The sequence below is a fragment of the Apteryx mantelli genome, chromosome 17 (genome assembly GCF_036417845.1).
Source record: "Apteryx mantelli isolate bAptMan1 chromosome 17, bAptMan1.hap1, whole genome shotgun sequence".
NCBI lineage: Eukaryota > Metazoa > Chordata > Aves > Apterygiformes > Apterygidae > Apteryx > Apteryx mantelli.
This window is the reverse complement of record NC_089994.1, coordinates 8,905,321-8,919,778: the sequence shown is the minus strand read 5'-3', so window position 1 is coordinate 8,919,778 and position 14,458 is coordinate 8,905,321. Positions and strand designations below refer to the sequence as shown.

General features: G+C 37.5%; 1 protein-coding gene across 3 annotated transcripts in view; it reads left to right on the top strand.

Moving 5' to 3' along the window:
- Positions 1-14,458, top strand: part of DGCR2 (DiGeorge syndrome critical region gene 2) — a 52,859-nt gene that overhangs the window by 4,026 nt on the left and 34,375 nt on the right. Inside the window, exon 2 of one of the 3 annotated variants that reach the window (XM_067306740.1) lies at positions 13,060-13,092. The exons of the other annotated variants lie outside the window; for them this stretch is intronic. Coding sequence (XP_067162841.1) covers positions 13,060-13,092 — 33 coding nt within the window. The remainder of the gene's footprint in view (positions 1-13,059; positions 13,093-14,458) is intronic. 3 annotated transcript variants of the gene reach the window in all.

Below are 14,458 nucleotides of genomic sequence, written 5' to 3'. Positions count from 1 at the left end.
TTTGCAGCATTGTTTGCGAATATCTAAGAGGTCCTGTTTATGTTAACATCCCGTTACATAACTGAAAGGCAAAGGTTTTGGTGTCTTTTTATGCAATATTAGTAACTTAGTCTGGAATGATCAGGACCACACATTTTAAAATGTTGTTTAGAGAATTAATTAGTATCATCATTGCTAAAGACAATAGCATGTTTTCATATTTCTTTAACAAGATACTGCCGCTTGCTAATGGAAAACTTTTAAACATGGTCAGGCTTTATATGGGGTTTTGTAATAGTGTTTTAATAGAGAGGCTTGTGAATGTAGGTCATTGGGCTTTCTTATTAAAGCATTTACCAGGCAGCTAAAGGCCAATTGAGTTCTCATTCTTACAGCTTTTTTTCTCTGCTTCAAAGCTAGCTAGAGGAAGTAGTCTTATTACCTAAGTTCTGTTTTTAAAAATCTTGCACAACTGAGCTAATCAATAGTTAGAAAGATTTGCCAATGAAAGCTATTTAATTACCCTCTGCCCCAACTTTAGCTTAAAGTTGCTTGCTTAGTGTATGTGGCTGAATGTTGTGCTAGAACTTCCCAAGTGGGGTGTTTTGGGTTGTACCAAGGGTTGGTGATTTGAATGCACGTGAAGTGCATTCAAATCACCAACTCTTTTTTGTCAAAAGATACAAGTCTTCAATAAACCTTAATTAGTCAAAAGTTATAAGTCTTAAATACAAAACAGAGCTTCTCAGACCAAGAGACTAGTAAAAAGACATGATAAACATTGTTTCAAGGTGATCCACTTTTATAGTATGACTGAATTTATCTTTCTTTGACTAACCGAACTGCATTTAATTGAAATGAAGACCCAAATACATCAGTCATCAAATGTGACCTGGGCACAGCATTCCTCTGTTCTAAAGAGTTTGTTGGTAAGCACATAAAGTCCTTATTTTGCTTTTGGTTCACTGTGTCTATTTACCTTAGAGAGAAAGCTGGGGATAGTAATACTTACTCAGTTCCATGTCACTGCAAACTATGGTCCCTGTCTTTGTATTTAACTGAATTTTCTTTGTATTTAACTGAATTTCTAAGGCATGGCTTCTCAATTTGGGAAGCGGAACTACTTTCTTGTATCACACCTCCTCCTTGAGTTTTGCTAAATGTGAACCTCTCTTGTCTTCCAATATTGCTGCCCCCCCACCCCATTTCTTCCTGTACCATTTGTTGTTGTTGTTTCTTCCCTCCCACTGCTATATATTAGCACTCTTTTCCTGGTGTTTTCTTCAGGTTTTGAAGTCATTTGAATGTCAGGGCATGAATTTTATCAGATTGTGCTCTGCTCTTTACTCTTAATGTAAAGCAAGGCTGATCCAGCTGAAAAATCTTCCCTGCAGCTGTTACAAGTGCAGCAGAGGAGCAGGGCAGAAAGTACCAGACCTTACTAGCAGATCTGATAGTTTCTCACTGGTAGTTCTTGATGTTAATTATAAAGCAAAACTTAGAAGCTGTAAGTGGGTTTGTTATTAGCTGTGGCTAGAAAGTAAAGGGTAAGAAAGGAGTTTGTAGACAGAGGGCAGTTTACATGCATTGCTCTGGTTCTGAGAAATAATAAAAGAGGAATTTGAGGGTTTACAAACCTGTGACTTCTGTATCAACATGGTATAGTGAGGTGCAGAGTAACATTAGGCTAGGAAGGCAGAAATGAGAGAGAAAAGAGCTTTGCTGCAGCTTTTCTCTGTGGCACGAGAAGGATGTTGTCGAAGTTCCTCTTTGAAGTTTCTCAATAGTTAGGGGCAAAGGCAGATCTAATTTCAAGACATAAGAATTCTGGGTACTAAGTATCAAAGATGTAAAACTCCCCAGTGAGTGCCGAAAACACAACCAAGACTTGAATTATTCCATCCCCTGGAATTAACTTTGTCAGGGCTATTTTTGATCTCAAATTGTTATTCTTATTTGATGTTGAATTGTTGTTATTCAAGAGTAGTAACTACCTCTAGAATCTCTTTGAGTAATGCCTAGATCTGAGTTTTTTATGTGGTAATTTCTTGCAACTTCTATAAAGTCTTGTTTAGTTCTGTGGGATGCATATAAATAACTCTTCGTGATTAGTAGAACTTCCTGTTTTGTTCACATGAATTGCACAACAGTAAATTGTGCATATGCAGGATCTAATTTCTGTTATTTGAAATGCTGCTGAAACAGAATGTGGAAATAGTTCAGTGGTATCGCACTCCTGCAGATACTGTACTATGAGGGAGGGATAGTGTTAATTTGTGTATTCAGCTTTGATTTTATGTTAGTATTATAAAAATGAAATAAATTTGTGCATAAATTCTTGCATCGATAGCCCAAACAAAGATGTCTTTGAGAAAGAAAAGATAAAGATTGTAGCTAATGACAGATTTGATCAGAATGGCTTAGTCAGTCTTTGTCTACCCTAATCTAAAAGGCTAACTTGTGATGGAAGGAGACTTGTTAATCTTTTATTTTACGTAGGCTGGTAGAAAATTATACCTAGAAGGGATACTAAGAGGTAAGGTAATCCATCTTCCTTTCCCAAAACAAAATCTGGACCTAGACAATTCCTGAAGGATATTTGTCTAGCATATTTTTAATGATTTCCGGTGATAAAGACTCCAAATGCAGATTCTTTTGAAGCCATTTGCTAACCTGTTGCTTGTTCTGCAGTTGCAGCTTATTATTGCTGTCTAAATACAGTATCTTGCATGTGTCCCTTTTATGTTACAGCTTTCCTTCTTAAAGAGCGGTTTGCTAGTTTCCCAGGACCATTCTGATGCCAGGGCCCACCAGTTCTTAATCGGTGCTAAGTGTGGGTAGGTACCTGGCAGTACCAGTTCCTTCCTGTCCTTCCACTAGGCTGTTTACCACTCTGGAAAGGGTTTATGTACTATTAAAGGTGTTTACGTGGCAGACTCAATCCTTTGCTTTGTAATTCTAGTGGTGATTTTGTAGAGACCTTACTGAGAGTAGAAGAGAAATCACAGTTCACTTGGCTAAGTCACTGATTAGCTGCAGAAGAACTGTAGCTCCTACAGTTGTAGGAAAGAGTAAAGAGTTGCTTTAAAGACATGAGTTCAGGATTAACCTATAATCTGCATTTCCCAAACTGTCAAATCCTCTGGCATGTTGTGGTTTCCTAGGAAACTTTTCATTTTATCTTTGTATTAAAGGGTCAGCCTGCTAATTCTGTGTTGGACGAATGGCATTTTAATGGTATTAGTTATATGGAACTGCTAAGGAGTGATCTAGCTATTGTCAAACATAGTTTGATACCTACCATTTAGGTTATTTAGGAACATAACTTTTCTTAAATTTAATGGAAAATGATCCTTGTTTCATTAATTGTAGCTAAACAAAATAATTTTCAATTTCCTAGTTAATTAAAATTAAGTTTGGTTGACTAACCATTATATTTAGTTTCTACTACATTTATTGACTAGTGCTTGATGATCATCAGAAAACTTTATGGATGGAAATGTCTGAAGTAGCTTTTGGTGAATTAAATTATCTGACTGTTTTACTACTCTTACTATATTTCCTGCTCTTTTGTTACTGATTTTTCTTTTTCATAATTTCATTTGTGTAACTTCTTTTTTTCCTGTGTTGTTTTCTCTTTCATATATATATCTTATGTGTTTCTTTGTAGAGACACAAGAAGCTCATTTAGAGAACAAAAGCTAGCAAAAAATCTGTATTAAGTGACATTTCTCTTAGAATGTAGAAGGCTGTTCTGTGTGGCTGTCACTTTGTTTTCTTGAGGGAGCTTAAGGTGTAACTTTGAAATGCTGAAGCCTCAATTGGTTTGTATTTTGACACGCAAATCTGCATTACAGAGTGACAAGACCACAGAAGTTGACATTTGAAGTGTGTGAATAAAGGCCCTTAGATCAGTATGGAAGGAAGGCACAGGCTCAGGAAGGTCAGTCTAGTAGACACTTTAGCCTGGGGTATGCCTTCTCCCAGACCCCCAACTCAGCTCTGTGCTCTGCCCTCATGTCTCTTTGGAAAAATAGGTGGAGTTACATAAAGATAGTGTCAAGTATTGCCTTTGAGTGTCTGAGATATTTAAGTAAAACTGAGTGAATGTTGTCCTTCAATATTTGTATTTATGGATTTACTTTGTCTGTGCTAATATTTCTTTAGCAGATAGAAAAAAGTTGTTTTTTGACTTAAAAGTAACATGCTTTATTAAAAAAAAAATCATACTATTTCTGGCATCTACTTAGTTTGCATTTGTGCATCAGCAGCATTTTGCCTCATGTATGCTACACTTCTAAAATATGTTACAACTTTTTTGGCTCTAGGGAGGGTCAAAACAGCACTTGTGTTTTATCTGTGATGAATTTGTGAAATTATTTGGGTTACACTTAAATTGCTGTTTACTGACTAAAATACAGTAACACAAATGTACTTTGGTATTATTGAGATCTTAGGAAAATCCTTATGAAAACGTATGCAAGAAAAAATTAGGGATCTTGCACTGGCAAGACCTAAGTGTGAAGTCTTAATTAGAAGCATTGCCCCCAGGTCTGGTAGTAAATTGGAGAGAAACTGTCCGAGGATGCTCTACTGTATGAGTACTCATCAGTGACTTTGTATGCATAAGAGTTGAATGTAATTAGTATTTTTCCATTGATTTGACAGCTAGAAAATGGCAAAGATGAGATTTCATGGTATACTACTTGACACTTGCATGACAAGCTGATTAATGAGGCAAAGAGCACTGGCACTACTTTAGCTATTAGAAGGTGCAGGGACTGATGAAACTATTCTTAAAGGTTTAATCAGCATTTTATAAATGTGTTCGACTTCTTTTTGCTGACTTCTGACAGAACTGTTAAACTTTTGATGTATGAAAGTTCTGTACAGGTATTTGCTTTACTGGAGAATAAGAAAGCAGAGTATCTCATGCAATGTGGATAAATGTAATAGTAACTAATATTGACGGCATTCCTATCGTGTTAGGCTTCATTGAAGCAATGGAATGCTATTCGAAGCACGAGCCATTTGCTCCAGTACATGACAGCCACTGCACCAGCTACTTTGCAAAGGACAAAACATGTTTTCAGTATTCAAGGTCAGAATGTTTCTGTATATCAAATTTTTGCTTTTAAGTGTTCTAGGTGCTTGCTCATCAAGTCTTGTATGAGGTGTTAAGAAAAAATGAAGCCATAGCAAAAGCTTTTTTTAGTGTGACCTGCATTCAAATAGTGCTCATGTGCATATGCAGTTTCCTATCTTGTTAACTGTTAGATTTTTTGTTTAAGACCATGTTCATGTAAAGAGCTTCTTCAGTGTTCCTTTTGTTTTAAAATTAAGAAATAGAGTTAGTTTTTGGAGTAAATATGATTTAAAAAAAAAGAAAATATTTAACAGCTAGGATTTTGTCACCTGTTTGCTTGGCATTAAAGACTTGCAATTCCTTGTGGTTTAATTCAGCAAGGTGTTGTAAATGCATGCTTAACCTTGAAGTATGGATCTTCATTGAATTTGTTTGGATTGCTCACATGATGAAAGTTTGATGGTATGCATAAATACTGCTGAATCCTGTACAAAAAAGGTTAATATGATTTTAGTTTTTCTGTTTCCTTGCAAAATAGGAGCCTGTGTTGTCTTGTTGGAAGTAAATTGGATTGCTAACTAATGGTTCTGAAATCTGGCAATTCCTACTTTCAATTTAATGGTCTCTACAAATTAGCCTTGATTGCTAGGATAGTTCCTGAATTGCTATTATCATGTTTCATCTCAATATTCTTACTTTATTTTCTTTATTTCAGGATTCAACAGTTCGTGTAACACTTTGGATTTGAATTTCCCATTGCTTTATGGAAAACTCATCTTTATAGAGTATTGGTTGCTTTCTAGCTATTTTTCTATTCCTACCTTTATTTAGCATAGAGAATACAGTTTCTTTCCCTGGTGATCTTTAAGTGAAAGCTGTGTTTCATGTAGGATGAAATACCGTGTCTTAGCTTTTGTTTTGAAATAGCTATAGCTGGCTTGATAAGGGGGTGTACTTTTCTGATCCTGAGAATACAGTTGGTTGGAGGAGGAGAGGAACTAACTGAATGTGTTTAGTTCAGTTTTGGGTAGGCAGCTATCAGGTAATGACTTAAGATATAAAAATATTTTTTGGATGACTTGTTTTGCTGCTTTCTCTAGATCTCTTTTAAAAGGCATTCTGACCATCTGGTTGTGGGGAAAACTGTCAAAAATTGAAGAAAAAATAATGGTTCTGGTATTTAAATGCTTCTGATTACCAGACTGGTCCTTCTAGGGTTGCTGACACCACTGTGTAGTTCTGGACATCCCAGAGGTGACTCTGAAATTTGCTGGAGATCGTATCAGTGAAGGGCCAATCCCGGATGCCTTCTGGGAGGAAAGAGGTGCAGATAATGTTGCCAAACTTCTGGAGACAGAGCTGAGAACCTGATACTTTTTTCCATGTTCAGCATATTTGTTCAGAGTGACCCCAGCTTTTGGGAAAAACTGAAAATGAGCAAGAGTATGTGTGTGTTAATACGAGCTTTCAGAGTATTTAGATGCGAAATAGTATGATTTGCCATAAAAACTGTTTTTATAAAAAGGTGAAGCTTTGGGGTGGGGGTTGGGGATGGAACCAGGAAGTAGCTAGGTGGGGGCACTGAAATAGTCCTGTCAGTTTAAGATATACCTTGTATGTAGGATAATCTGTCTGTCCTGGCATGGGTATTTGAATTTTAAAGCGGAAAGTACTGTTCTTGTTAGTGCCTTTTCCTGGACAGAATTGGTAACTTGCTGAATATTTTAGTATTGATGTCTTCCTTCGTGGACTTTTTTTTCTGTTACTGCATTTGTTGGGAGAATTAATACATCTTGCAAGTGTGTTTAAATTCTTTGTGAAGAACGGTGCTGTTGTCTTAACATGTACTATTAATTGCAGTTTGATTTTAACAATTTGAAACATTATCTGTCACCTCTCTTTTTAGTAAATACGTTCAGATCCTTTCAGAGAAACCTGCTTATTTGGTGAAAAACCAGGTTGTTTCCTGAGCAGCGGGGTTTAATGAAGCCTGGATTCCAGGGGGCTTGTGTCCTGTGTCCTCTATGCTACCTATGCTATAGTAACCTTGCCTGACGCTGCTGATGTAGCAATGCTATGCCTTCCTCATGTCCTCTGTCAGGCTGTACACAATATGTCCTCTGACTTGAAGAAGCTGGGAGTACTGCTGTATCTTGTAAGAGTCTGTGGTCCCCCGGCTCACCACTTCCCTTCCCTGCCAGCTGAGAAATGACACCGTTCTGTGACAGCATGATGGGCAGATGTGCTGTCTGCCTAGCTACTGCTCAACGGTGCAAAACAAGTGGGGTTTTCCTGCCTTCTGAAGTTCAAGGCAGTCATCATTTCCTTCCCTTATGCTGTCTTCAGGCTTTCTAGAACTCGTACGAGCACTGTATCTTTCTGGTGTTGACTTCTTTCTTAAGCTAGTTTGAAACTGGTTAGTGAGTTAAACTGTGAGGGAGAATCAGCAGTTTTACTGATACTCTTGTTGATCAGACATTCTTTAGGGAAGGGATCAAAAATTTGGTGTTGCACAGGTTTAGATCACTTGTCACTGTTGTACTAAAGCAGAGTCCCATATAAGGCTTTACAAAAACATCTGAAGTCGTGAACAAGGTTGTTAGAGAAGAAATGTAGGCTTTAATTCTGAGCCATCTTAAAGGGGTCTAGAGTACCTGTTGTTTTGGTTCAGAACTCTGTAATATATTGCTTGTACTGAGTGTTCTTTTGTGCCAGTGCTGTATTTTGCTTTTCCTTTTTGCATATTTACTTATTGTGATGTAACAGTTCCTTAGAAAAAAAGAGGCAAGCCTGTTGCTTAGTTGGTTTCCTCACTAGCATGAAAATAAAACATTCTTTAGGCTGTAGCGTTAAATTGCATAATTTGCAATTTTCTTTCTGCTTAGTTTAAGTAGCAAGTTTTGTTTTGCTGTTTGGTTTTAGCAGTACTGGGGGATTGGGAAATACATTTTTCCTGTTTCAGTTTGAGGAATAAGTGTCCACATTCATAAAGCACAAAGTCTCTATTTTCTGAGTCCTAGGAAATCGTAGCCAGAGTTCCCATTCAAGAAGCCGTGATGTTGTTGCTTTGGCTGCGTGCCAGGTCTGTTGCGCTGCTTTAGTATTTCGGGGGAGGGGGGGTGTCTTGTCTTTTTTTTTTTCCTTCTCTCTCACTATTGGAATTGAATCTATCCTCCAGACAAAGAGCACACAATGAATTGGAGTGAATGACACTTGTGAGCAAGGAGAAACTGGGGCAGTTCCAAGCTCAGGCAGTGTGTATATGTAGTATCTGTGAGAGGGGATGGAGGAGAGTGGCCTGCTAATAACATGATGTAAAATCTTTTGCTGGATTTTGAGGTCATCTAGCATAACTTCCAATGACAAAACACTACTGATGAGCAATACAGAATGTTCTTTAGAGTTATTTATTAAGAATTTATATTCTTATGCTGGAGTGCTGTCATAATTTTAATTATTTCATGAAACTGCATGCTGAGGTCATGCAGAAAATTCAGATGCCTATAAGATGTATTATTTATTTATTTTGGGAACTTATTTGTTCCTAGTAAATGGTATTGTAACTTCAGAATCTAATTTTGAGGAGCTGGAATTAAATTTGAGGATATGGTAGTGGTTGCATCCTAGTAAGACTTCTGGTTTATCGGGCTTTGTGCTATGTACAATTGTGCTTTCACAGGCTCCTGAACACACCTAGGCTGTGTAACTTGCTTTTGTTAGTCATGACCAAAGGATTGTGTTTAAGCACATTTTCAATAGCATGGATGAACTGCCAAGCATTGTATCTTTCTGTGGAACTGAACATGAAAATGGACTACTCTGTTCTTCTATAGGCTTTTAATTTGATGGACAGAAAATAGAAGCAATTGTATTGAGAAACTTGTAGTAATATGGCTTCATCTATGGCATGGATAATTATCTGATGGTGACTTATGAATTTTCACCAACCATTCTATGAAAATAAGGTGGCATTATCATGGTCTGCTTTTCCCTGATTGTGGCCTTGTTAGAAAGTAATTTACTCCCATTGTTGCACTGAATGCAGCAGTGGAAGCGAGCGGTAAGGATAAATTTAAAGAAATGTAATGGAAATAGGATTCATCTAGTGAAGCAGAAAGAAACTTGCTGTGGGATGAGTGGATAGTGAAAATTTGTAGACCTATAGCTGAGAAGAAGTATCTTTGAAGTATGGCTTCACTTTTTGGAAAGCAGTTTTGGGGATCACTGGTGCTCTATACCTCAGCAGCAAGTTGAAAATAAGCAAACCTTTTTCAGAGACCATGTCAGAAAATCTTCCAGTGCAGTATGTAGTTTTGCTACTGTGTCATTAAAAGCACACTCTATTTCTGCAAGTGACTTCTGACCACCACGAGCAGCTGAGTAAGGCAGTGCTGTTGATATACTGTTTATGTCCAGGCTGGTCGGTCCTGTACAAGATGCGGTACCTGCTCCAGGGAACTTTAGCTGTGGACTCAAGAGGATTCTGAGTTAAGAAAAGTGGTTTTCAAGTGCAGTAGACTAGTTTAAGGACAGTTTTCTGAGGTTGCTGGTGAGGATTTAAATAAAGAGAACCATTGTGATATTGCTGTGTTGGAACTATTAAGAATATTTTGAATACCGGTCTAGAGGAATATTGCTTATGTTATACCTCTTCTTAAGCATAAATATTAGATAGAGGTGTATGTTTTTTGTAATGATGATGGTCAGAGTTTTCTAATGTCTGTGATGTTTGTTTGCAGGCATTTATTTACTAAGCACTGTTGTTGACTGAAATCTCCAGGGGATAAGTACTAAGGGAGTTAGGCTTCTTACCGAAGATGCTAGGATCTATTCATGCTCATAGTGTTTCACCTGGGTCAGAATATATAAAAGTAGTGATTTAAGAAAAAAAACCTTTTCAATTTTAATAGAATTATTCTTAAATATATTAAAATGTGAAATGATACCTTACTGAAGACCTGTATCGACTTGTTACTTTAAATATGTAAGTTTACCATTATAAAATATAAGAAGGACCTGTTGGACAAGTTAAAGAAAATCTGAATAGGAAGAGTTACTGGCCTAAGCTCTTGTAGTTAGAGTTTTTATTAATGCTTGATTAGCTTTTGATAGCAATAATTGCCTCTTCAAATGTGAACAGAATATTCTCTTATAGATTGATTCATCTAGTTTGGCACAATGAGTAACTTTTCGGTTGAGAAGCAGGAAGCATTTTTGTCTTTTGTTTTCCTTCAATCTATAAATAAAGATTATGCCAGAGGATCTACCAGATCCAGTCTTGAGAAATGTGTCCAAAATAAGTGAAGTATGTATGAGGTACACGTAAAACTACCATTGTTCATTAAAAGTTTGAAGCATATGGTTTTACACTTAAGTTTATCTTTTTCAATACATGCATTTCAATTAAGCTTTATAATTGAAATAACATTAAATGCTGGTTTTGTGCATTTACTCAAATTTCAATTTCCATAGAAATGAAGCTCAGCAGACAAGAATAAACAAGTAACAGAGTAAATAAAAGAGCAAGCAGCATTTCTCAGCGTTAAAAAATGTGAAACAGATTCAAATCTGCATTCAGCCATATAGACTTCAGAACCTTACTTGCATCTGCAGTCTTAGCTACCAAAAAAATATCTTAATATATCAGACTTTACCATCTGGTGATTCTCTTAATAAAGAAGATTATCTCATTACAGCTAGAAGAACCCAAACTTTCCTAATCAGTGATAGCAGTCACTTGATTTAATCCTTCTGTCGAAGTATTCTCCTGAATTGAGGCCTGTATGTCTTTTAAAGCAAATACTGCCTTAGTTTAGAGCTCTAGCTCTCCGACTATATTGGTTCATGCATTTACCCGCTTCTGAAACAGTGAATTGATAGAGCATTGAATTTTTATACTGCTAGTGGTACATGTATCGGAAGTAGGAATGCATGGTTTGGAAGTAATGGAAGTCTTCTGTCTGTCACTGAAATGTTTCTGCTTTAGAAGAGACTTGGCATTAAAGATTATTTTTTCCTTTTTTTTTTTTTAGCTGGGTGCTGTAGATGCTAAAGTTCAGTCTCTTGGAAATGTAAGGCTGAATTTTAGATTTTGAGAACTTTGTGTTCACCTAATGTTTTACAGGAGATGTTTATTATACATAGGCCTCAGACAAGGCCTCTGGCATTTCTATTTGGAATTTGGGGTGAATTCCTTTTATATCTCAGTCTTGAATTGAGGGAGGATAAATAATCCTATAAAGACTGTTTCAAAGCATTCTCATTCACCTACCAGCTTGTCTTTGAGAAGTGTTTTGATGGGTAAACAGTGCTTGTAGACTAGAAAGGTGCTTCTTCAGATCCATGGGCATTTGGTTCCTGTAGCTTGGTAGAAAATTTTAGAGCTTGATGTTTTTTGCCAAACCCCCTTTGAACTCTTTCTGCCCCTGGCTGCTTCTCTTAGCTCTGTATTGTTGTGAGCTGGTACAGCTCTTTGTGGGTCAGGACTGTGATTCTGGTCAGTAATTAAGGTGCTTCTGGCATTCAGATAAAGGTCTCAGTTCTGTTCACAGGGCTGAAACTAGCTATCCTGCCATTGAGGAAACGTGTGTAATCCCAGCGTATTACAAAATGTCTTCTATTAGAGCTAACTTTTAAAAAATGAAGAAAGCACATCAGGCAGTAGCTTCGTCGGCAAACAACTGTTATGAGGTCCTGAATCCACATTCATTGATACTAGATCCACACAGTTGTGTTTCTGCTAAATTAGTTGGAGCATGTAATCTTGCTGGTTGCAGGAGGACAAACTGTAGCTGATTTGGCTTAGAATTAATGTGGACAGATAATACCTGATTTGATCTGAAGCTTGCTGTTTCAAAGCTAACTCATCAAATTCATTCAGAAAATTCTGAACTAGCAAGGTGAACTTATATTAAATCAACACTGTCTCGTGTGGCTCTGATGGTCTTGATCTGACATTGGAAGCCCTAGAATGAGATTTACTGTGTTTGATGAAAAGTAGTTTCAGATACTGGATATAGGACCTTTTCCTTTCTTTCAAATAAAAAAACCTTCTTTTGGGTAACTAAGTCATAGTTATCCCTGCATGCTTTTGTGTGGAAAAAAGGGAACAATGAATAAGAAATTGGTCCCAGTTTAAAAGAAAGTGGGGAGTGTCCTTTTCCAAATGCAGAGTCTCTAAAAAAACTTGAACTGAACCCGAAAATGCAGGTAGCAGTTACTATAACACCCAGAGCAGCATATACTGATCAACTTCAAGTGTGTATCTGCTGCAGGAAAGCTGCACGTGACTTTTCAGTGTTTGGGCTTCCTTCTAGAAGGAGAACATTCTCAATTAGACAGAAAGATTAAATGAGATGATTAAACCTCCAAGGTCTTCCTGAATCAGTTTATAATGGAGAAAAGATGCTTGTTTTTTGAAACGTGTGAAGCTATACTGGAAATTAAAATTAAATGGTGGTGTGTGTGTGTGTGTGTTGTGGTTTTCTTTTTTTTTTTTTTTTTAATATATACATTTGTGATGAAGTCCTTCCTGGAATTCACGAGCTGTGGCTAATACTTGTTGTAAATGCCTGTTTTGAGTGCTTAGCAGAAAATCTGGAGGTTAATGTGTGCACCTCCCCCTGCCAAAGTTGAGCCCTGTGTTGAAATATGTGATGAGTGCTGTAAAACACCTGGCATTCAATGTGTAATTGTGACGATCTTTGTAAGAACAAAAGCATTCTGCAAAAACTGTAAACAACCTTGGAGAAAGCTGAGTGTTTTTTTTTTCTTTTTTTCCTGTATAAAACCTAGATTTTTATATCAGTCAATCTGGTCTATTTTATGTTATTGATTAACTTGGGAAAATAATATTTGGCAGCTAAAGAAGATGGAAACTTCCTGTTTATATGACACTGTTTAAATTTATTTATAATCTTGCCTTTTTCTTCTGGTGTTTGATTGATTAAGTTTCCAACTGTTTTGTAAGTTTTCTTTTAAATTTCAAATTACAGGTCCACGACTAGCTTTGGCAAGACTTCTTTCAGGTGAGTGTCTCATGTGGACAGATTATATTATCTGATAATTTGTCCCAACAGATTGGTATTGGGTTTCTTGACCTTCACCTGACAGTAAATTTAATATCGGGTTATGTGTTATGCTGATAAAAAGTCTGAATCTGTATTTCAAATTTTCTTTTATATACCCTTAAGTAGTTCTTTTTTTTCTTGCACCCTTTGGCCACTTTGCAGTTCTTAATAAACTGTTGCTTGTCCAGAGAATACGCCATGGTTATCATTGATATTTCTGGAAGACAAATGTTCATTCAAGTAGGAGTTTGCTGGTGAACTGAGAAGTTGCATAGATTTTAACGAAGAAATATGGTCTTGTAGTGAAAGTATGGAACTGGGAGTCAGGACAGGTGATTTATGCTCTTAAGCTGATTTTGTATGTAGCCTGTGGCAAGCTATTTAATTTTTCTGTATTTTAACCACTTGCAAGAGGATGCAGTACTTGACAAGATTTTTGAGGGTGAACGTTCTGGAAGTGCTTTGAGACTGCAAACTGAAGGGACTATAATGACACCTCACTGCTTTAAGTGTTTTCACATTCTCAGACACTTGAACTTTGCGATCTTTTGTAAATTTGAACTATGTATAGTACAAAAACCGATGGTTGCTATTTCCAGTGTTTTACTTTCCTTCCTTGCCTCTCTGCAAATGCCAAATAAATTTAATGGCTCTAAAATGTGATTTCTGTCTACTAAATCTTGTGCTATAACACAGAAGAGGCTGTATCTGATCCTTAAAATAAGTCTTTCATGTGGGAATCTCTAATGTCAGTCATAATGCTGCTGACATAACTCATCACATTTTACAGGAACACTGGAAGTGGTTGCATTTCTAATTAGACATCTAAATCTTTTAACTTCTAGCCAACTGCTGACCATTAGCGAGTATTGTATATGCACCTCTACTGCAACTGCTGCTTTACCGTAGCTGAATTTGGGGGATTACCTAATCTCTAACAATATCAAAAATAGAAGATACTTCTGCTTTAACAGCTGGTAGAAAATACACCTTTCTAGTGCCGCTTTGTTTTGGAGCAGGAAGAGAGAGAGGAGGTGATAGTTTAAAATACTTTCTTCCTCGGTGTTTCTCGCTGTCAGTAGGTATGGACAGCGTGGGCCGGGGCTGTGTGACTTGGGTGCGGAAGCGTGGCAGGGCTGTCTCTGACACCGCTCGGAAGCCCTGGCAGCCTTGTACGAGCCGGTTCTGATTCGCGCCCCGCTGCGCGGTCGGCGGCGCGCCCCGGGGCAGCCCCTGGCGCCCGGGCAGCCGCGGCGGGGCGCTGGCCGTGGTGCTGAGCCGGCCCGACCCGGCCCCCGCCGCCGAGCCGCGGGCGGAGCGCCGC